Here is a 22,239-nt window from a genome sequence, read left to right as displayed (position 1 = left end):
TTAGGCTGACGTGTTGCGAATGCTAACTTCATGGACAAAGGATGGAGGCAATTGCTGCTCATGGAGCACATGAAGGGATTTTGGTGAATGGACCTTAAGGTGAAGGTTTAGAGAAACAAGGAGCAAGCTTTGTGGCAGGTAATTGTTACCAACTTTTATTTAAGAATTAGCTCCATCTAGTTCCTCGGCACTGTGTGGGAGAATTGCAAACTGCGAAAAAGTGAGACAAGCTTTGATATTAATCGTATGCGAGTACATGAAAATAAGGTAGTCGCCACTTATTAGTGTGATTTAGAACTTGCTGTTTTAATCTTTGAGAAAATCAGATTTTGTACTGTCGTGAATTAGATTTTTCTCATTCTCGGTGTATTTTCCCACACTTCTCATCAATAACTGTTGCATTTGAAGGGTGTGAAAATTCTCCTGTGCACTCTGAAAGCAGATTAAGGTCATCTTCTGAAATTATGCTAGTACTTGAACATTTTTTCAGAGTCGAAACCACTTTGCACGGATTGCTTGTTTACGTAAATTAATCTGATATGCGCTTTAGTTTACTGGGATTTTAGTTTAACTACTAATTACTTAGTTTATGAGGCATTTAGTATTCTGAACCTGAAAGAACAACAGTTGAGTTTTGTAAACAGGAATAAAGTCATATTGCTGAACTATGCATGAGATGGTGAGTTCAAAGTGGTTATAGGGAAATCAGCATTAACACTTAACGAATGCATTAATGCTAGGATATTCCCAGACAGTTGAGTGCTCATTTGCATACGGTGAGATCTGGCATAGGAAATAAATTGAAATGCTGAATATTAGATGAAAGCAGTATGGCTTTTGGAACCGAAATGATGTTTAAAAAAAAAAATTTTGTTTAAAATGTAGTTCGTTCTATCTCCATCCTCAGAAGATTTCCATATCCTGTAACAAATTTTCTTTCTGTTATAGATTTTGTTAATCGTTCACTGGCTAGGCTTTGACTATTTCAGTTGAACAGTTGCAACTGAAAGCTACAAACATTGGCACCCCTTAATTTGTTCTCGTATTCTGCAATGAATGCAGCTTAAATAAAATTTTAAATTAGAGATAAGATTTTGACATAATGAAACTTCTTGTGCCCATTGTAACAGCCTAAACATCAACAAAATGAAATTAGCTAATTTGAGGTTTAATTCTGATTTCAACGGCCATTAATGCATAAATTTGAAAGCAGATACCATTGTCAATGTTTGAAGTTGCAAGTGATTTTCATTCAAGTGTGCTGACCCTGGCTGTTTTTAATTGGCTTGTTGTACTGTTGCTAGCTCTTTTTATCTCCAAAAGCCATATTTCAAACTGCCTTGATTGAATATTGGTTTTCGTCAAATCTTTGAAGTTTTGAGGACTGACGGAACAAAGAGTGATAAATCAGTTTCTACTTTTAAAACCAGAAGTTCAAGGAGACTCTCTTGTTTGTTCCATTATAAGGGATACTTCTTGGTGTATAACTTCCCATTGATTTTTCTCCTTTTCTTCAAATACTCAGAAATAAGGGCTGAAAACTCCCTTTCAGGGTCATTTTTAAAGTTAGTAGTAATACTAACTGCTCTTAGGCAAAGGGAGTGTTTAATTTACACTTCAGTGGATGGAGGCAATTGCTGCTCATGGAGCACACACCATAGGGAAAACTCATTAAAATAACCAAATTCTGCCCTCACCAGAAATTTAAATCTAATTTAAAATTTTAATTAAGCTGCATTCGTTGCAGAATACAGGAACAAATTATCAAGATAATGGCATTTTTATAACATTTAAAACAAACCTTTGGAGCCGTTGTAGATTTAACAATGGAATTTCCGGCCAATTAAACTTTAAAGAAGGTAATCTTCACTTTTTAAATAGTTGCTACGACAAAGAAGAGATCTCTGTAACTACAGACATTTTCCTTTAGCATATATGACACTATCTAGCAACCCGGTTCTGTAAAAACCTTTTTTAAATGCAGGATAGGTTAGGAGCATTTATATCAGAGATAATGGGAACTGCAAATGCTGGAGAATCCGAGATAACAAAATGTGGAGCTGGATGAACACAGCAGACCAAGCAGCACCTTAGGAGCACTAAAGCTGACGTTTCGGATTCTGATGAAGGGTCTAGACCCGAAACGTCAGCTTTTGTGCTCCTAAGATGCTGCTTGGCCTACTGTGTTCATCCAGCTCCACACTTTGTTATCTAGGTTAGGAGCATTTTTTTAAAAACATTACATCAAACCTCAAGTGGGCATTCAGTCCGAAGACCAAAAGCTTAGTGAAAGTGGTAGCTTTTGAGGTGTGTCTTTGAGGAGCACGAAGTGTAGTAGTGTGATTAGAGGATTTCCTTGAGTTTAGGGCCTGGGCAACAGAAGTCACAGCCACCAACATGAACTGCCTAAAATCCGGAAGCTCAGAAGGCCAGAATGTGATGAGTGTAGATGTTTTGAAGGGTTGTGGGACTGTAGAACATTACAGAAATCTGGATGAGGCCAAGGAAAATTTTTGGCAACTAGGACAACAATTTTAAAATTAAGATATTGCTTGATTGTGTGCCAGTGTAGACCTGCAAATATAGGGATGACAATAAATAGGAGTGAGCAGCTTGAGAGTTGAATATTTGTGGGTGATTTAAACTTTACAGAGAACGGAATGTGGGAGACTAGCCAGGACTCTTGAAATTGTCAAATCTCAAGATGATAAAGGCATGATTTTGGCTTTCTGCAGCAGACAAGCTGAAATGGTATCAGTTTTGATTGTTACAAAGGAAAAATGGGCAGTCTTATTAGTTTTATATGTGTTGTTGCAATTTACTGCAGCTCAGAGGATGTGAATTTCCTAGTTCAATCTCTAGTTGTTGTCAGGAATGTAGATGAAATTGATGGTGCAATGGCATCAGCCTTCCCAATTAATCGAAGGAAATGTCTGCTCCAACAGGACTGGACACTTGATAAGCAGTCTGATAAGTTTGCTCACCCTCTCTGTTATATGTGGCAATGAGGTACGGTTGGGTTTTTTCAAAATATGTAAATATTAACACTTGTTGGATAATGTGGAGATGCATCAAGTCAATAAGACGTGGCAGGGGCATCAGAGATCAATATATAATAAAAACTATAGTTAATGGGGCACAGCATAGGGAAGGAAAATCATTTCAGTGATATTTTCGTGAAAATACATGAATGAAACCATACAAAAGCAGTCACACACAGCTGGACAACAGGGGAGATCTGGGAATAAGATAGTCTAGTAATTGTTTGAGGTTGAAAGCAGATCACAAGTGACAAGAGTGTGTGGTTTTTATCTTTGGCACAGTCCCATGGAATATCATTTGTGACTGTGAGTGCTATTTTGTTACTGCAGTGAGGTGGAATTCTGATCAAAGGAATTCATATTTAGTTCAGGGAATGGTGATTTTGGAGGTGACAACACCTTCAAGGTCTTTGACAATGAATTAATAGGTGGAGATGGAGGTGATTAATTCACAAAGGTCTGTATTTTGGGTGGAAGGGAGTGTTAGTAGCAGACCTGCAGGAGAGAGAGACAAAATCTGAAGACGGAAAGCAGTTAATATTATAGGCCAGGATAACAAAGTATAGAGCTGGATGAACACAGCAGGCCGAGCAGGAAAGCTGATGTTTCGGGATTAGACCCTTCAGAAGTGGGTGAGGGGAAGAGGGTTCTGAAATAAATAGGGAGAGGGGGAAGGCAGATAGAAGATGGATAAAGGAGAACATAGGTGGAGAGGAGACAAACAGGTCAAAGAGGCGGGGGTGGAGCCATTTAAAGGTGACTGTAGGTGGGGAGTTAGGGAGGAGATAGGTCAGTCTCGGGAGGATGGACAGATCGAAGGGGTGGCATGAGGCTAGTGGGTAGGAGATGGGTGGGGCTTGAGGTGGGAGGAGGGACAGGTTAGGGAGGTGCAGACTAGCTGGGCTCGTTTTGGGATGCAGTAGGGGGAGGGAAGATTTTGAAGCTTGTGAAATCCACATTGATACTATTGGGCTGCAGAGTTCCCAAGCGGAATATGAGGTGCAGTTCCTGCAACCTTCGGGTGGCATTGTTGTGGCACTGCAGGATGCACAGGATGGACATGTCATCTAAGGAATGGGAGGGGGGAGTTAAAATGGTTTGCAACTGGGAGGTGTAGTTGTTTAGTGCGAACTTAGTGTAGGTGTTCAGCATAGCGGTCCCCAAGCCTCCTTTTGGTTTCCCTGATGTGGTGGAGGCCACATCTGGAACAGTGGATAGAGTATACCACGTTAGCAGATATGCAGGTGAACATCTGCTTATATGTGGACGGTCTTCTTGGGGCTAGTTCTGATGGTCATAAATTTAGTAGTAATAGGCCATTGTAGAAAAGTGAGAAGCAGAGCTTGGATATGATTACTTAATATGATTTCTGGGGGAAAAAAATCTACAAATTATTATTGCACAAGTATGCCTCCTTTGGGTTTAAGGGGAACCAAGAAAACATTAGTATGCTTTTAGTGCTCTCGAAGCCACAGTTCCCTGGTTTGTTTGAAGTTAGCCTTATGGCCTCTTCTGAATACTCTTAGCAAACCTTTTGGTTTTCCTGAGGCAGCTTATTAGTTGTTCTTGTTAACCAAGCCACTAATATTGGCCATCTTTTGTTCCTGGGAAGGAGCACAGACCCATAATGATACGATGTCTGGAGGAACATTCAAATTTCAGACTGATTTGAAGATGTGCCCTTATATGTCACTTCCCCCACCCCTCATTGAAAATGTAAGGGCCTAACATCTGTGCGGCAAGAATATTTGAATGTCATGCAAAGAATATATATTCAGATAATCACATATGCCATGAATTGAGTGTTGTTTGTCTAAGAAATAAGCTATGGGATGTCTAATTTTCCCTGTTTATCTCGTCATGAATACTTTGTGTTGCTGAAAACTGAATAAGACAGTTGCAAATTATTATAATTGCATGCAAAGCACTGTGTTAAGTTACACACGGGATTTAAAATTCAGAGTTTAAGCATTTATGGTCATACAATGGGAGCAACTTCTCAGCTGGAGTGGCTAAGGGCCCTGTTTTGCTGTTATGTTGACAATGTTTTGTGCAATTTGCATTTGTTAGTTCACACTTGGAAAATTGCAGCAGGGAATGGGGCAATTTGTAATGCAATTGATTCTCATTCCAGAAAATTTTAGGCCTACTTCCACCTTCTGCATTGAGCCATTTGCTACTGAAACACTCATGCACTGCTTTGTTACCTCTAAATTTGACCTTTTCCAAGGCTGACTACGTCATTCCTTCATCTTCCATAAACATCACGTCATCTGATACTGCAACTCCATATACAGGTTGCTCACCCCCAACACTTCTTTCTTCCCTGACCCCACATTGGTTCCTGGACCACTAACATGGCTGACTCTAAAAATCATTGTCTTTGCTTTGTCCGTTTGTATAGCCACCTCCCAACCCTGCAGCCACTACCCCATGTCCTGTTTTCTTACTTTCTTTAACTCTGTTAATTTCCAGTGCTACTTTCCTGGCATCTAAAACGTTCACCCACCTTTGATCACCACTCGTCATGTTTCTTTTTCTCGTCTCTGCCCATTTATTGTTTGATTACAAATCTCTGCACCCTTTTTCTGTACTAGTGCAATTTTAATGTTCAGGTCAGAATATTAGTTTCAAAAATAGAATTGGAGAGAGTTTTGTGGTGGAAAGGTACAGTACCTGGGAGCAGGGGAGACATTAAAATTTTGAGATGTAAAAACATAGAAAACAAGAGCAGGAGTAGTCCATTTAGAGCTGTTGAGTGGCAGACTAGGCTCAGTGATCATGGTTTATTATCCAACTTAGTACTCTTTCCACTTTCTCCCCATATCATTTGATCACTTTAGCCCTAAGAACTGTATCTATCTTCTCAAAAACATTCTTTGTTTTGGCCTGAACTGCTTTCTGTGGCAGAGAATTCCAGACTCGCCACTCTCTGGGTGAAGAAATTTCTACTCATCTCAGTCCTAAATGGCTACCCCATATCCTTTAGCTGTGACCTTGGTTCTGGACACCCCGGTCATCAGGAACATCCTGCGTTTACCCCATCTAGACCTGTCAGAATTTTAGATTTCTATGACACCCCCCCCCCCCCCCCCCCCCCCCCCCCCCACCTCCCAAGAAGGATAGCTAGCTGTTTAAAGAAATGGGATTGACAGATTAGGCAAGCCTCATGGATACAGAGCACACAGGACTTTGGTAGAGAAACTCGAGTAGGTGAGAGTTCAGAGCTAGGGTTGCAGTTATGGACTATTATCAGAGCAGAGTGTGAGAATTTGATCTGCTCCAGCTGAATATGGTGATGGATTGCTTTTCTATTTTGTGTGAGAGATGAGTGCTCAAGATCACATCCCTTGGATATGTAATCAGAGATGGTTTGGGAGCTTGCAGTTGGACACTGTTGACTTGGTTATTTTTAAAATTTATTTTTTTCCCTTGTCTATCCAGACTCCTTTCAGGTGTGCCAGTAATAAGTCAAGTGTTTCATGTATGCTGTTTACAGTTTGTGATGCACTGTCCTTTGCATAATCAAAAGAAAAGTTAATGGATTTCTTATCTTTGCCCAACAGCGTGGAGATTGGCGAGAGCGTACGGGGTGAAGATGTTTACATTGTACAGAGTGGTTGCGGAGAAATAAATGATAATTTGATGGAGTTACTCATCATGATTAATGCCTGCAAAATTGCCTCAGCCTGCCGTGTCACTGCAGTCATACCCTGCTTTCCTTATGCCAGGCAAGACAAGAAGGACAAGGTAAGATTTATACTCTGAATTAGAAGTACTTTCAGTTCATGTTAAGCGATTATTTAGGGTTAGCATGAAATTAGCATGAGAATTATAAATAGGAGCTGATGAGGGAAAAAGGAGTAATGTGAGTTAAAAAGTACAAGTATGAATGGATGACTAAAACGTGGTGTAGCATACTGCCAGCAGAATTCAGGCTGGATTGGTTTTGGGGGAACAGCAAGTGCAGTTTGACCAACTGCTACCTGTTATTAGCATGCATGGGGAATCTGACAAATGTAGCATATATAAATGAGGAAGATACAAAGAGTAAAAGAGTGATATGCCTGGGACCAGATGGATTCCAACCTAGGCTTTAAAAAGAAATAGGGAAGATCATCATAGAAATCCTAAATATATTCTTCAAAACTTCTTGATTTGGGAACTGTTCCTTCACACTGCACAGTTTTACAACCTCCAATATTTAAGAAAGGCGTTAGGAAAACTATGGAATTTTAGACCTATTAGCTTAAAATCCTGTGTCAGGAAGTTACAAGCCTATAGTTCAGAATATAATGAATCAGATTGAATATTTAGAAGAGTTGATTGAAATATTAGAAAGGGAATGTCTGTGGATGTTCACTGAGAGCTTGCGGGAGCCATTTGTTAAAGATCAGCACATGTGATTGTTAGCCAAATGTTGAAGCAAGTTTAAAATAAATTATTAACCTGCTTGGAAACTTAATGAAAGACTGGAGAAGGAAATGGAAATAATGGGCAAGTACAACAATTTGCAAGATGCAACTGTTGGTGTCTTTTCAAGGATCTGTACAGGAAATATAACTATTTCCTGTGGTCACTATTTGGTTAAACAATGGGTGGAATGCCCCTTACACAGATTTTCAATGACACAATGATGGCTGATCTGGATTCAGGTACTAAAAACATTTAGATATCGTGAACAAGTACAGAAAACAATTTTAAAAGTTCATGAATGCAGACTTTTAATCTTAATCTGATTTCTAAAATGCTACAGCACTGTACAGATCTTTGTCAAAACTTTGGCTAAGCGGCGGCTTGGGGACCGCTTTGCAGAACACCTATGCTCGGTTAGCACTAAACAGCTACACCTCCCAGTTGCGAACCACTTCAACACCCTCTCCCATTCCTTAGACGACATGTCCATTCTGGGCCTCCTGCAGTGCCACAACGATGCTACCCAAAGGTTGCAGGAACAGCAACTCATATTCCACTTGGGAACCCTGCAACCCAATGGTATCAAAGTAGATTTCACAAGCTTCAAAACCTCCCCTCCCCTTGCCACATGCCAAAACCAGCCCAGCTAGTCCCCACCTCCCGAACCTGTCCTTCCTCCCACCTCAAGCGCCACCCCCATCTCCTACCTACTAACCTCATCCCACCCCCCGACCTGTCCGTCCTCCCTGGACTGAGCCATGTCCTCCCTATCTCCCCACCTACACTCACCTTTACTGGCTCCGTCCCCGCTTCTTTGATCTGTCTGTCTCCTCTCCACCTATCTTCTCCTTTATCCATCTTCGATCTGCCTCCCCCTCTCTCCCTATTTATTTCAGAACCCCCTTCCTCTCCCCCATTTCTGAAGAAGCATCTAGGCCTGAAACGTCAGCCTTCCTGCTCTTCTGATGCTGCTTGGCCTGCTGTCTTCATCTAGCTCTACACCTTGTTATCTCAGATTGCCCAGCATCTGCAGTTCCTACTACCTCTGAATGCTACAGTACTGTTGGGTAGAAATCCTCTTTTTTTTAGCTATGGACAGTACTCTCAGAAATTACCAGGAGCGAGCAGGTCTGAGCATCAGATGTTAAGAAAGCGGTGTTGACCTTCAATTGAGAGCACTGTAGATTTACCAGAATGACACTCGTACTGAAGGGTTAAGATACAAGGTGAAGTTAAAACAAGCTAGAATTGTATTCCTTGATTTGATTGAAGTATTCACAGTAGAACGGGAACAGATTGCTTGGATTGTGAGAAACAACTTCTGGTCACTGGTGAATCTAACACAAAGGACCATAATTATTCAAACCGTTCAGGAGTGGAATAGGAAACAGTTTTCCACATAAAGTTAGTAGAATTTTGAAACGTTGCTTTTCAAAAAGAACTTTTGTAGCCAAATATCATAAGGCGTATGGTTGTTGGTCAGTAATCAGCCTTATTTCCATTAAATGATGAGGCATAAGGGTCTTGAACTCCAAAAGTAATCACATAAGGTGAAGAAAAGCCTCTGATGATGCTCTTGTCTACAGTTAGATAGCTAAACGTGGAATGCAACATTGTTTGTCCCATTTGAGCTGCAGACTGGAAGACAGGCTTTGTGGGGGAGAATAGCTATCATGTAAAAACAAGTGCGTGGGGTGAGCGGTGAAGTAGCTTTTTCCATTTCACAGCAATATACTGCTAAGGTTTTAACTATTTTTCTCAGTCATGATAAAACTTTGAGTTCTAATAATGGTGCTTACAGTTGAACAGGAAACTAAAATAAACTTTCTTTATAATTTCTTGACAATGTTGTTATGAAATATCTAAAACATACACTTTATGAAATAAATAGCAAAAATACTTTTGGATAGGATGTTTAAAACATATCAAAATTGTTTTTGCAATTTGTATACCAGTGCCTGAGATTTGATTATTATACTCAATTGGTCTTGCTTTCAGAGTCGAGCTCCTATTTCAGCAAAATTGGTTGCTAACATGCTGTCTGTGGCCGGGGCAGATCACATTATCACCATGGATCTGCATGCATCTCAAATACAGGTGAGAAGCTCTGCTATACTTGGATAGATGGGTACGTTTTTTTTTATTGGGACAATATGGGTATAAAACGCATTGAGTTTTCTAGAACTATTCAATTTTGTTGCAATTTTCCTTTCACAGCAATAAACTAATGTCATAGCTCAATGTGCTTATCAGTGAGTACAACATTGTATTACTAACGACGTTTCAGGAGCAAAGCAGAGAGTTAAAATTAATGATTTAAAATCTTGCACAAAGTCCTGAGACCCGCTGAAGCAAATCCTATTTTACTTTCCAATTAAAGGTAATCATACAGAAATAAATATTAAACTACCTATATAAAACCTGTAAATTACCAACAGACTTTGAGTACAAAATAATTGCTACAATTCTGCATAACCTCATTTAGTAGAGTTAAAGGGGACAGTGACCAGGTTCTTTTACGTTGAGTCTGTCCATAAATAATTTTTATAAACGTCAGTGGTAACAGGCCAATGTTTCTCCATTTGAAAACATAAGACATAAGAGGGGTAAACAGTTTGGTCCCTCAAGCCTGCACCATGAACCTAAAGCATTTAATGTTGGCCTCAGATAATAGGAACTGCAGATGCTGGAGAATCCGAGATAACAAAGTGTAGAGCTGGATGAACACAACAGGCCAAGCAACATCTTAGAAGCAGAAAAGCTGACGTTTTGGGCCTAGACCCTTCTTCAGAAATGGGGAAGGGGAAGAGGGTTCTGAAATAAATAGAAATGGCGGGAGGCACTTGGAAGATAGATAGACAAGTGGAGAGGAGACAGACAAGCTAAAGGGGCAGGGATGGAGCGAGTAGAGGTGAGTGTAGGTGGGGAGGTAGGGAGGGGATAGGGGAGGATGGACAGGTCAAAGGGAAGGATGAGGTTAGTAGGTAGGAAATGGGGGTGCCGTTTGAGGAGGAGGGGATGAGCCGGGCTGGTTTTGGGATGCAGTAGGGGGAGGGGAGATTTTGAAGCTTGTGAAATCCATGTTGATACCATTGGACTGCGCAGATCCCAAGCAGAAGATGAGTTGCTGTTCATGCAGCCTTCAGGTGGCTTTGTTGGGGCACTGCAGGAGGCCTAGGATGGACATATCATCTAAGGAACAGGAGGGGGAGTTGAAATGGTTCACGAGTGGGAGGTGCAAACCGAGCATATGTGTTCTGCAAAGCGGTCCCCAAGCCTCCGCTTGGTTTCCTGATGTAGAGGAGGTCACAACGAGTGCAGTGGATGCACTATACCACATTGGCAGCTGTGCAGGTGAACATCTGCTTGATGTGGAAAGTCATTTTGGGGCCTGGGATGGGGGTGAGGGAGGTGGTGTGGGGTCAGGTGTAGTACTTCCTGCGGTTGCAGAGGAAAGTGCCAGGTGTGGTGGGGCTGGAGGGGAGTGTGGAGCGGACAAGGGAGTCACAGAGAGTGGTTTCTCTGGAAGGCAGACAGTGGTGGGGAGGAAAAAATGTCTTTGGTGAGGTTGGATTGTTGATGGTACAAGTGTCAGAGGATGATGCGTTGGATCCAGAGGTTGGTGGGGTGGTACGTGAGGACGAGGGGGATTCTCTTTTGGTGGTTATCGCGGGGTGTGAGGGATGAGTTGCGGGAAATGCGGGAGACTTGGCTGAGAGCGTTCTCGACTGCTGTGGCGACAAAGCTGCAGTCCTTGAAAAACAAGGACATCTAAGATGTATGGGAGTGGCATGCCTCATCCTGGGACCAGATGCGGTGAAGGCAAAGGAATTGGGAATAGGGGATGGCATATTTTTTTTGCAGGAAGGTGGGTGGGAGGAGGTAGCTGTGGGAATCAGTGGGCTTGAAATGGATATCGGTTTCTAGGTGGTTGCCTGAGATGAAGACAGAGGTCCAGGAAGTGAGGGATGTGTTAGAAATAGTCCAGGTGAACTTGAGGTTGGGGTGAAAGGTGTTGAAGTGGATGAACTGCTTGACCTCCTTGTGGGAGCACGCGGCAGCGCCAATACAGACATCAATGTAATGGAGGAAGAGGTGGGGTTTAGGGCCAGAGTGGGTATAGAAGAGGGATTGTTCCACGTAACCTATAAAGAGGCAGGCCCATGCGGGTACCCATGGCCACTCACTTTGTCTGTAGGAAGTGGGAGGAATCAGAAGTTGTTGAGGGCGAGGACAGATTTGGCTAGGTGGATGAGTGTGTCGGTGGAGGGGGACTGGTCGGGCCTGCGAGACAAGAAGAAGCAGAGGGCATTTAGGCCATCTGCATGGGAAATGCAGGTGTATAGGGACTGGACGTCGATAGTAAAAATGAGGTGTTGGGAACCAAGGAATTGGAAGTTCTGGAGGAGGTGGAGGACATGGGTGGTGTTACGGACGTAGGTAGGGAGTTCCTGAACCGCGGGGGAGAAAATGGAGTCCAGATAGGTGGGGATGAGTTTGGTGGGGCAGGAGAAGGCGAAGACAATGGATCAACCAGGGCAGGCAGGTTTGTGGATTTTGGGAAGGAGTTAGAAGCGGGCAGAGTGGAGTTGGGGAACAGTGAGGTTGGAGGCTGTGGGTGGGAGGTCATCTGAGGTGATGAAGTTGTGGATGGTTTGGGAGATGGTGGTTTGGTGCTTGAGGGTGGGGTCATGATCCAGGGGGCTGCAGGAGGAGGTGTTGGAGGGTTGGCATCCGGCCTCAGTGACGTAGAGGTCAGTGTGCCATACTACCACTGTGTCTCCCTTGTCCACGGGTTTTATGCTGAGATTGGGATTGGAGCGTTGGGCTGTACGTTCTGCGGGTGAGAGGGGTGGAGAGGTTGAGGCGGTTAATGTCTCAACGGCAGTTGGAGATGAACAGCTCGAGGGTGGGTTGGAGGCCATGGGATGATGTCCAGGAAGAGGGCATGTGTTGGAGGTGGGTGAAGGGGTCAGTAGAAGGAGGGTTAGGCTCATGGTTAAAGAATTAAGCGTGGAGGCGAAGGCGGCAGTAAAACTGCTCAATGTCCAAATGTGACTGGTATTCATTGATGTGTGGGGAGGGCGACACAGGTGAGCCCCTTGCTGAGGACTGACCGTTCGTCCTCAGTAAGGGGGAGGTTTGGGGGGTTGGTGAAGATTCAGCAGGGCTCAGTGTTACTGTCTCCTCTGCAGCTGCCGGATGTGGAGGCCGAGGGCAGAGCAATGTTGGTGTCGGCTATGGGCGGAGGCCTCAACCTCTCTGCCACTGAATTTTGACAAACATCAATTTTCCTTTCACAAAAAAGAGTGACTCTGTTTCATTAAGTTATGATTTTCTACATGCTTTGCTATTGTTTGCTTAATGTCATCACAAAATTGCTGAAATTTGCGTCAGAATGATTGACATCTCTTTCCCTGCTTCATGTTTCCTTCTCGTTATGATTAAGAGCATTACGCTTGCATTTTACCAATCTAATAGGATCTTTCCAGAATCTAGAGAATGTTCAAAGCATTACTAGCTGTGCTTCCAACATATTTCTCTGCAGCCAGTTCTTTTAAGACTAGTATATTGGTTATCTGATCCATGGAACTGGATGGCCTTTGGTCCCATTAATTAACCTAGCTTTTCTCTTGTACAGGTAAAATAATTACTGTCTTATTTCCTTTTGTCCTTCGATATTCCACTATATTTGAAAAGCTGTTAGTGTCTTCAAAGTTACTTTCTCTTTCAGTGCATCCTCTTAGTACCATTTGGTTTTGTATTTCTTGTAACTTTATGTTCTAATTGTTATTTCTGTAAAATTTGGAAACCATAGATTTTTTTGGTTTAATACAAACCCTTGCAACATTATATGCTTTTTTTTGTTCAATTTTGTCTTTGTTCAGCAGTAGAACCATGAATACTTACCATGGTTTTCTTCTGTATTACCTTATTAACACTTTTCCAGCAACTTCTGTTTTTGTTTAAAGTTCAGCAGTATCTGACAGAACCTATCAGGGTTAATGTTTCAGGCCTGGTGACTCTTCCTCAGAACTCTGCCGAAAGGCAAGATTAGTTTGACCTTGGCCTGGAATATTAATATATATTCAAAATCAGCCTGCGTGAAAATTAGAAATAACAGAGAGAAGTATACAGAGGGACCTAGTGTGTAGGCCCCCTAACGATAGCTACATTATAGGACAGAGTATAAATCAAGAAACACTAGGAGCTTATACATCTGTATAGAAAAATAATGAACAATTTCATATAGAGTGACTTAATAAAGCTGATAAAGTCAGTCCGCAGGGAGAGCTTAGACAATGCGTTAGAGAAAATTTCCTGAGTAACGTGTTATGGAACAAATTATGACACAGCATATTTAAGAGCTGATTAGGCGTAATAAAACAAGATCAGTTCTGTTCTGAGAAAGGGTTACCAGACCCAAAACGTGAACCCTGATTTTTTTTTTCTTCACATGCTGCCAGATTTGCTGAGCTTTTCCAGCAACTTCTGTTCTTTGTTCCTGATTTACAGCGTCTGCAGTTATTTTTTTTATTAACATATTTTCACAGCCTAATTTAACCAACTCATTCCCTTTTTAATTGCCTTTGAGTTTTTAAGACTTTGATGTTAGACCCAGATTTCTCACTCTTGCACTGATTGTGAAATTTAACATGTTATGGTCACTTTTGCCTGGAGAATCCTTTGAGAATATTAATTGTTCTTGGTTCATTACAGCTATTCAGATCTTAAATATACTGTGCCATAGTTTGTTTAGTAAGACGTTACTCAGGATATTTTCTCTAACACATTTTCTAAGTTCTCCGTCAAGGCTGACGGATTGATTAAGCCGCTGTATGTGGAATTGTCTAATATTTTTCTGTACAGCTGAGTAAGCCTCTAGCATTTCTTAGTCGTATAATGTAGCTATAATTAGGAGACCTACACACTAGGTCCCTCCTTATACTTCTCTCCCATGTTATTTCTAATTTTCACTCAAGCTAATCTTAGATATCTATTAATCTTCCAGACCAAGGTCAAATTTAATCTTGTCCTTTTGGCAATTAAGCTGACTAGCTACTCTTCCAAAATGTCAAATATCATTGAGCATTGGTAACTTTTCAACCCCAGCAATGTAATTGTTATCTAACCATCCCCATCTAATTGTGCCATCAGTTTACCTAGTCACAAACACTGTGTTATAAATATGAAAGCACAGTAAAAACAGTGTGTTCTGTTCCTTTCTGTCAGATTCTTGGTTATCATCATCCATATCATTTCCCTGCCCTATTACCTTGCCTTTATCTTTACATTTTGTAACTTTTCTTCACCTAAGCCCAACAAAAGTGCAACTGTCCCCATCTCTCACTTCTCCACCCTGTTAGCTTTAAATTGATTCGTGTGTTGTCCATCTCAGTGATATCTCTCACTGTTTCCCCAGACAGGTGCCAGTGCCCCATGAATTTAAATCCTTTACCCCCACAGAAATCTTTGAGCCACGCATTCAACTTTGACCTTATTTGCCCTATACCTAGTTGCTGTTTTCTCAGATTTGTTTATCTTGGGGACTAAGTCCAAAAAAACATTCACCACTGTCTTTCTTACTTCTGTCTGTGGCCTTGGTACCCATGTGGACCATGACGTTGAAGTCTTTCCTTTTACCTCAAGTTCTTTTCTGACCCCATGGAGATGACGCTAACCTTGCAGTGGGCACGCAGTTTGGTTTTCAGGACTCATCCTTCTCTGAAGCTGAGAAGAATATCTGTTCCCCCCTAATATGTCCCCGAGCTCAGCTGCATACTTTGTCATTGCCACTTCAATAGCTTCTTGTATCACATTGCTGTTGGGTAATTAATTACTAGGTTGAGGCTCCGCCAGTGTTAAATTCTGCATCCTCATATCTACCTCGTTCTTCAATACCTTCCTGTCTCTGATTAGGGGTTACATCTCGAGTGCTGAACCTAAAGGGGCTGGAGCAAAGCATCAAGATAACATTCTCACATGCCTGAAGCTTGAACTTAAATTTATCCACTCTGAACTATATCATCTTCACCTGCAAACGTTTGCTATAGATGTTGTGAATCACTGGTGTCCATCATCTCACTCATTCTCCGGCTGCAATAATCTGTCCTGCCATCTCAATTATATTTCGTTTAAACTTGAAAGCCGAATTAGTTTGAAGTATCACTATGATCCATATTAAAAATAAATAAAAATTTGTTTTAACAAATTTAGCTAAATGCCTTGGCCTATAGTCTTAATTAATGCTTTTGATTTTTGTTTTTTTTTGTGTTCAAACGATGTGGGCTTTGCTGGTTGGGCCAGTATTTATTATGCATCCCTATCTGCCATTGGGAAAGTGGCATTGAGCCGCTGCCTTGAATCACTGCGGTCAATTTGGTGTCTGTAGACTCAAAATGATGTTAAGGGAGGGAGTTCCACGATTTCAATCCATCAAGGAAGTAGGGATATATTTCAAGTCAGGATGGTGAGTGGCTTGGAGGAGAATTTCTATATAATGTATTCCTATGTAACAGATTACAAGAGATAATCCTCAGTTTAGGACAGGACATATCAGTACTGTCATGGACAGATTGCATCTGCAGCAGGTGGACTGGTAAGCATGCTGTTCATGTTCTTGTTTGCTACCTCAACAGCGATGTCTTTTATGTGTGATTTGAATGTGATTGGAGTGCCAGTTTAGAGCAGGTTTTAGGGTGTCAGGAGGTGACTATTTGCTTCATGATTCTTACCCTTTGATCTGTTGTTGTGGCCAATGTTTTACTAAACAATGGTCTACTTTAGTGTCAATGGTAGTTCCCAAGCAGTTGATAATGAGGACTTCAGCAATGGTAATGCCATTGAATGTCATGGGGTAATGGTTGGCTTTTTTTAAATAGAGATGGTCATTACCTGACGCTTGTGCAATGTGAATGTTACTTGTCAGCACAAATCTGGATATTGTCCAGGTCTTGCTGCATATGGACATGGACTGTTTTAGTATCTGAGGATTCCTGAACATTGTGTAGCCATCAGCAAACAATGCAATTTCTGACCTCATGATAGAAGGAAGGTCATATGAAGTGGCTAAAGATGGTTGGGCCAAGGACACTAGCCTCAGGAACTCCAACAGTGTTTTAGAGCTGACATGACTGGCTTCCAGTAATCGTGGCAATCATCTTTTGTGCTATGTACGAATCCAGTCAGTGGAGAGATTCCCATTGGCGGTGGTTCTACTAAAATTCCTTGATGCTCAACACAGTAAAATGGTGTCTTAATGCTGAATTCAATCACGCTTGCCTCATTTTTAGGAATTCAGCACTTTGCAACCTTGAACAAACATGGATTAATGACATCAGGAGCTGTGAGGCTCTGGCTGAACCCAAACTTAAATGTAAGGTTATTGGATAAGCATATGGATGATGATGGGATAGTGTAGGGTGATGGGCTTAGATTAGTTCACAGGTTGGCACAACATCAAGGGCCAAAGGGCCTGTTCTGGGCTGTATTGTTCTATGTTCTAAGCAAATGCCGGTTGATGGTAGTCTTGATGACACCATCTATTGTTTAACTGATGATGGAAGCTATTGGGGTTTGTCCTTTTTGTATACAAGATGAACCTGGGCAGTTGTCTACGTTGCTGGATAAACGTTGTAGCTGTAATGCTTGGCCAAGAATGCAGCTAGTCCTGGAGCAGAAGTCTTCAGTGCTATTTCTGAAATATTATCAGTCCCCAAACCTCTGCAGTATTGAGTGCTTGCAACTGCTTCTTGATATCAATGGACTAATTGAATTAGCTGAAGAGAAGCTGGCATGTGTGATGCTCGGGAGCTTTGATATTTTTTGCACTGATATGTTGCATTGTCCCACCATTTTGAACATGTGGATATTCAGGAAGCAGTCACTGACAGTGCTTTGTGGATGCCCAGACTTGAATTATTGGATGTTTTTGTGAAGTCTACCCAATTTAGCATGGTGGTGGTATAACAGATTACAAGACATAATCCTCAATTTAGGACAGGGCATACCAATACAGTCATGGACAGATAGCATCTGCAGCAGACAGTTTGGTAAACAGGCTGTTCACGTTCTTGTTTGCTACCTTAACAGTCACACCTTTTATGACTTGACCAGTTCAATGAGTAGTGGTGCTGTCAAGCCACTGTTAGTGGTGAATATGATACTCTGGGTGGGACATTTTACATCCTGAGCTTTGCCGTTGTCGACGCTTCCAAGAAGTACTCAAGCATTGAATACTGAGGGTATGCAGTAGGTGGTAATTGGCAGAAGATTACCTTTCCCATGTTTGACTTACTGGTCTATAGTCAACATTGAGAATTCCCAGTGCACTCGCTAATGAATGCGATGTTTTATTTCTAGTACCTAGATTAATGTTGGGTGATCTGTTCATTTTTGTTCCTTTTGAGGAACAAAAACAGAAGTTGCTGGAAAAGCTCAGTGGGTCTGGCAGCAACTGTAAAGAATAAAAATCAAAGTTAACATTTTGGGTCCAGTGACCCTTCCTCAAAATTGATGGTGGCTGGGAAAATATCTGAATATGTACAGAAGATAGGGAGGGGCATAGAGAAGGAAGTAAATGGTAGGATAAAGGACAGAGCCCAAAGCAAGAGAAGAGCAGTTGAATAAGCAAAGGAGTTGATAATGATCTGGCTGGGAGGGTGAATAGCTGTTAATGGGGACTGTTAGTGACTAACAATAGGTAGTGCGTAATGGCAGGCTATGTGACAACAAGGCCTGGTGTATGGGGTAGGAAACTAGGACATGGGAGAGTTTAGGCACTAAAATCATTGAACTCAATATAGAGTCCAAAAGGCTGCAGAGTCCCCAAGTGGAAAATGAGGAATTGCTCATCTAGGATAACAAAGTGTAGAGCTGGATGAACACAGCAGGCCAAGCAACATCTTAGGAGCACAAAAGCTGACGTTTCGGGCCTTGACCCTTCACTGAGGTTTGCAGCAAGCCTGAGATAGAGATGTTGGCCAGGGAACAGGGTCGTGTGTTAAAGTGGCAGGCAACTGGAAGCTCAGGGTCTATTTTGCAAGCAGAGCTTAGAAGTTCTGCAAAGTGTCACCCAGTCAATGCTTCGTTTTCCCTAATGTAGAGGAGACCACATTATGAGCAGCAAAAGCAGTAGTCTAGTTTCTGGGAAGTGCAGCTGAACCGTTGCTTCACATGGAAGGTATGTTTGGGCCCTTGGATAGTGGGGAGGGAGGAGGTAAATGGGCAGGTGTTACACCTTTGCCCATTGCAGGGGAAAGTGCTGTGAGTGTTGTTGGTGAGGAAAGAGTGGGCCAGGGTGTCCCGGAGGCAATGGTTTCTGTCGAAAGCAGACTAGCGAGTGGAGGGGAATACATGCCTTGTAGGGGCATCTCGCTGGAGGTGGCAGAAATGCTGTCTGATGATCTTTTGTATGTGGATGCTGATGGGATAGTAAGTAAGGACATGGGTGAATCCTATCACTGTTGCAGGAGAGAAGAGGGGTTTGAGGGCAGAAATGCAGGAGATGGTCAGACCTGGTTTTGGGCCCTGTCGACAACGGTGCTGGGGAATCCTTGGTTGAGGAAGAAGGTGGACATTTTGAGGCTCCTTTGAGACCTTTGTAACTCTTTAATGTAACTGAGTGGCTTATTAAGCTGTTTGAGGTCACTTGAGTGTCAACCAAGCTGATGTGGCTCTGGAGTCACGCAGACCAGATCATATAACAAATTACCTTTCCTTAAGCAAGTGAACAAGATGAATTTTTGAGTTCTGGAACAAAAACAAAGTTCCCGGAAAAGTGCAGCAGGTCTGGCAGCATCTGTAGAAGAGAAAACAGAGTTAACGTTTCCGGTCCAGTGCCCCTGCCTCAGAACAGTTCTGAGGAAGGGCCACGGGACCCAAAACATTAACTCTGTTTTCTCCTCCACAGATGCAGCCAAACCTGCTGAGCTTTTCTGCCAACTTTGTTTTTGTTCCTGACTTACAGCATCCGCAGTTCTTTTGGTTTGAATTTTTGAGATGATTGTTGATGGTTTCACAGTGATCAGTAGATATTTTAATTCCATCATCTTTTTAATTGAGCTCTAATTACACCATCTACTGAGATGGGATTTTTAACTGAGGCCCAAAAGCACTACCTGCATGTCTGGATCTCCGGTAGAGCAGCAATGCCCCACTACACCATTGATTCCGATGATAAAATCAAGCACACCTCACCAACTTGCTAACTTGTCAAACTCCAGAGCAATCTAATAAAACCTGCGATTGGTTTGTGTGCTTACTGTTTTAATTATTCTGATTTGTAGTTTGTAACCTTCTGTCAACTGTTCCTGGGTCTTGTAGTCTTCTAAGTCAGTGTGCTGTTTTGAGAAGAAAATAAAATCTCACAAAAGAATTGCTTACTTTCTTTCCTGTGATGTCACACATGGAATATATTCCCCTTTCTTTTGAACTGCTTTTAAGTGCTCTACTTTCCCAATGTGTTCCGCTGATCTGCCATTGCTGGTTGTTCCTGCACAAGTTTTATATATTCTAAACTTCTAGTGATCAGGACTAGAAAGTGTACATAAGCCTTGGGAATTGAATGCCCCAGACAGTTAACACAAAGTGGAAGAGGAGCGACCAACGGCCATAACCCAGTGTGGATCTGTGCTTTTTTAGAACTGGAGAAATTTGCAACATTTTATGTAGAATGACAACTGTGTGTCATTATGATATTTTTGTCAATTTATTGTTAAGTCATGCTATTTAACACTTTTTATGAAAATATCTTGCATGTTTTCTCAAATTACAGTATTAAAAACTTCCTAGTCCCTGTTGTTTATGCTTATATTACCCCAAGTTTCATTAACTCTTGTCCCACAGGGTTTCTTTGATATCCCAGTAGATAACTTGTATGCTGAACCAGCAGTGCTAAAGTGGATTAAGGAGAATATTCCAGAATGGAAAAATGGCATCATAGTGTCTCCAGATGCTGGTGGAGCCAAAAGGTAGGTGGCCAGAAGATTGCAAAAGATAAAATTACAGGTCAAACGTTCAATTTTGAGGAGTGTAAAATTCTCAGTATCAGTATAGTGATTAATTATACATCCCTTTGTGGTTTCCTTGCCACTGTGGGAAGGATTCTCTTTGACATTAAGTATCAAACAACAACAGAACATGTTGGAGAAACTTGGGTGGTCTGGCAGCATCGACGGGAAGAAAGAAAGTTAATATTTCAAGTCCGATGGCGCATCATCAGAATGCATGTGCACCCCTTTGTTTTATGTTAACACTGACCGATCCCTGTTTTAATTCAATACTGTTTTTCATCAAACTTATATTGAATGTAACTGTTTGCAGCTTTATCCTGTTTTAAAGGAATCTTGAACTAAGGTGGCTCAGTTTTAAGAGCTTTTGAACTAGTTTTGAAATTAATTAAATAGAAAGGTTAAATTCATGTTTTGTTGTAATTGTAGTCTTGGTGCCCTTTTAAACTTTTCTTAGAAAGATATCTGGTCAACACAAGTCTGGAAACGTGCCGATGTTCCACCAGAATTGAATTGCAGGACCATTTTCGGGTTACAATAATAATTCTCTCCTGATTCAGAAAAGCTACTGACCAATCACAATAGATTTGCATTTCAGTTGTATGATGTGAATACTTCAAGCAAATGTGGTCATATGCTTATTTAGGCTGGGAAACATATTGGTCATTCTGTAATATCTTTATATTTTAGAAAGGCAGTCTGATGGAGCCATTAGACAATAAGAAATAGGAACAGGAGTTAGGCCATTTACCCATCTAACCTGCTCCATCATTCAGTAGGGTCATTGCTGATCTTGACATTTCTCACATCCACTTTCCTTCTTCAAAAAAAATTCATGTGCAGCTCTTTGTTTTATGTTAGCACTAACCAACCCTTGTTTTAATTTAATATTGCTGTTCATTAACTTTTATATTGAATGTAACTGTTTGCAGCTTTATCCTGTTTTAAAGGAATCTTGAACTAACTTAAAATTCAATCAAGTAAGAGAGATGCTTTTCCATGCACAAAGCCATGTTGACTATCCATAAACAGTCCTTGCCCTTCCGCATGCATGTAAATCCTGTCCCTCAGACAAAATTTGCAGACGACACAAAAATAGGTGACAAGGCTGGTTGCAAAAATACAAACAGTTTATACAGAGATACTGAGTGGTTATGTGGAAGGGTCTAGGCCCGAAAAGTCAGCTTCCCTGCTCCTAAGATGCTGCTTCGCCTGCTGTGTTCATCTAGCTCTACACCTTGTTATTTCGGATTCTCCAGCATCTGCACCTCCTGTTATCATCCTAGGCAGCTTTTTCTGAAGCGTCTGCAATGAAATCATTCCTTTCATTAAGTAAAGGAACCAAAACTGTTCACAGTACTCCAAATGTGGCCTCACGAGCATCTTCTACAATTGCTGTAAGACTTACCTACTCTTATACTGTCCACCCCCACGCCCCCAAATTAACAGCCAGCATTCCATGAGCTGCTTTGAATACCCTGCTGCACGCATATGCTAGCTTTCTGTGTTTCATGATAAATACCCCCAAGTGCTCTGCCTTTCAAAATGCTTCACATTTCCTCACATTATATTCCATTTACCAACTTGTGCCCACATAACCACTCAGTATCTCTGTATAAACTGTTTGAATTCTCGCAACCAGCCTTGGTTGGACAGGATTTACATGCATTCAGAAGGTCAAGGACTGATTATGGATAGTCAACATGGCTTTGGGCATGGAAAATCATCTCTCTTGATTTTTTTTTTTGTTTTTTTTCTTTTTATTTAGTTCA

General features: G+C 41.6%; 1 protein-coding gene across 1 annotated transcript in view; it reads left to right on the top strand.

Moving 5' to 3' along the window:
• Positions 1 to 22,239, top strand: part of LOC125458904 (ribose-phosphate pyrophosphokinase 1) — a 47,778-nt gene that overhangs the window by 12,882 nt on the left and 12,657 nt on the right. The window contains exons 2-4 of the mRNA XM_048544731.1: positions 6,608 to 6,791; positions 9,456 to 9,554; positions 20,304 to 20,428. Coding sequence (XP_048400688.1) covers positions 6,608 to 6,791; positions 9,456 to 9,554; positions 20,304 to 20,428 — 408 coding nt within the window. The remainder of the gene's footprint in view (positions 1 to 6,607; positions 6,792 to 9,455; positions 9,555 to 20,303; positions 20,429 to 22,239) is intronic.

Source organism: Stegostoma tigrinum, chromosome 15 (genome assembly GCF_030684315.1).
Source record: "Stegostoma tigrinum isolate sSteTig4 chromosome 15, sSteTig4.hap1, whole genome shotgun sequence".
Classification (NCBI taxonomy): Eukaryota; Metazoa; Chordata; class Chondrichthyes; order Orectolobiformes; family Stegostomatidae; genus Stegostoma; species Stegostoma tigrinum.
Note: the sequence above shows the minus strand (reverse complement) of the source record. Positions and strands in the feature narration are given on the sequence as shown.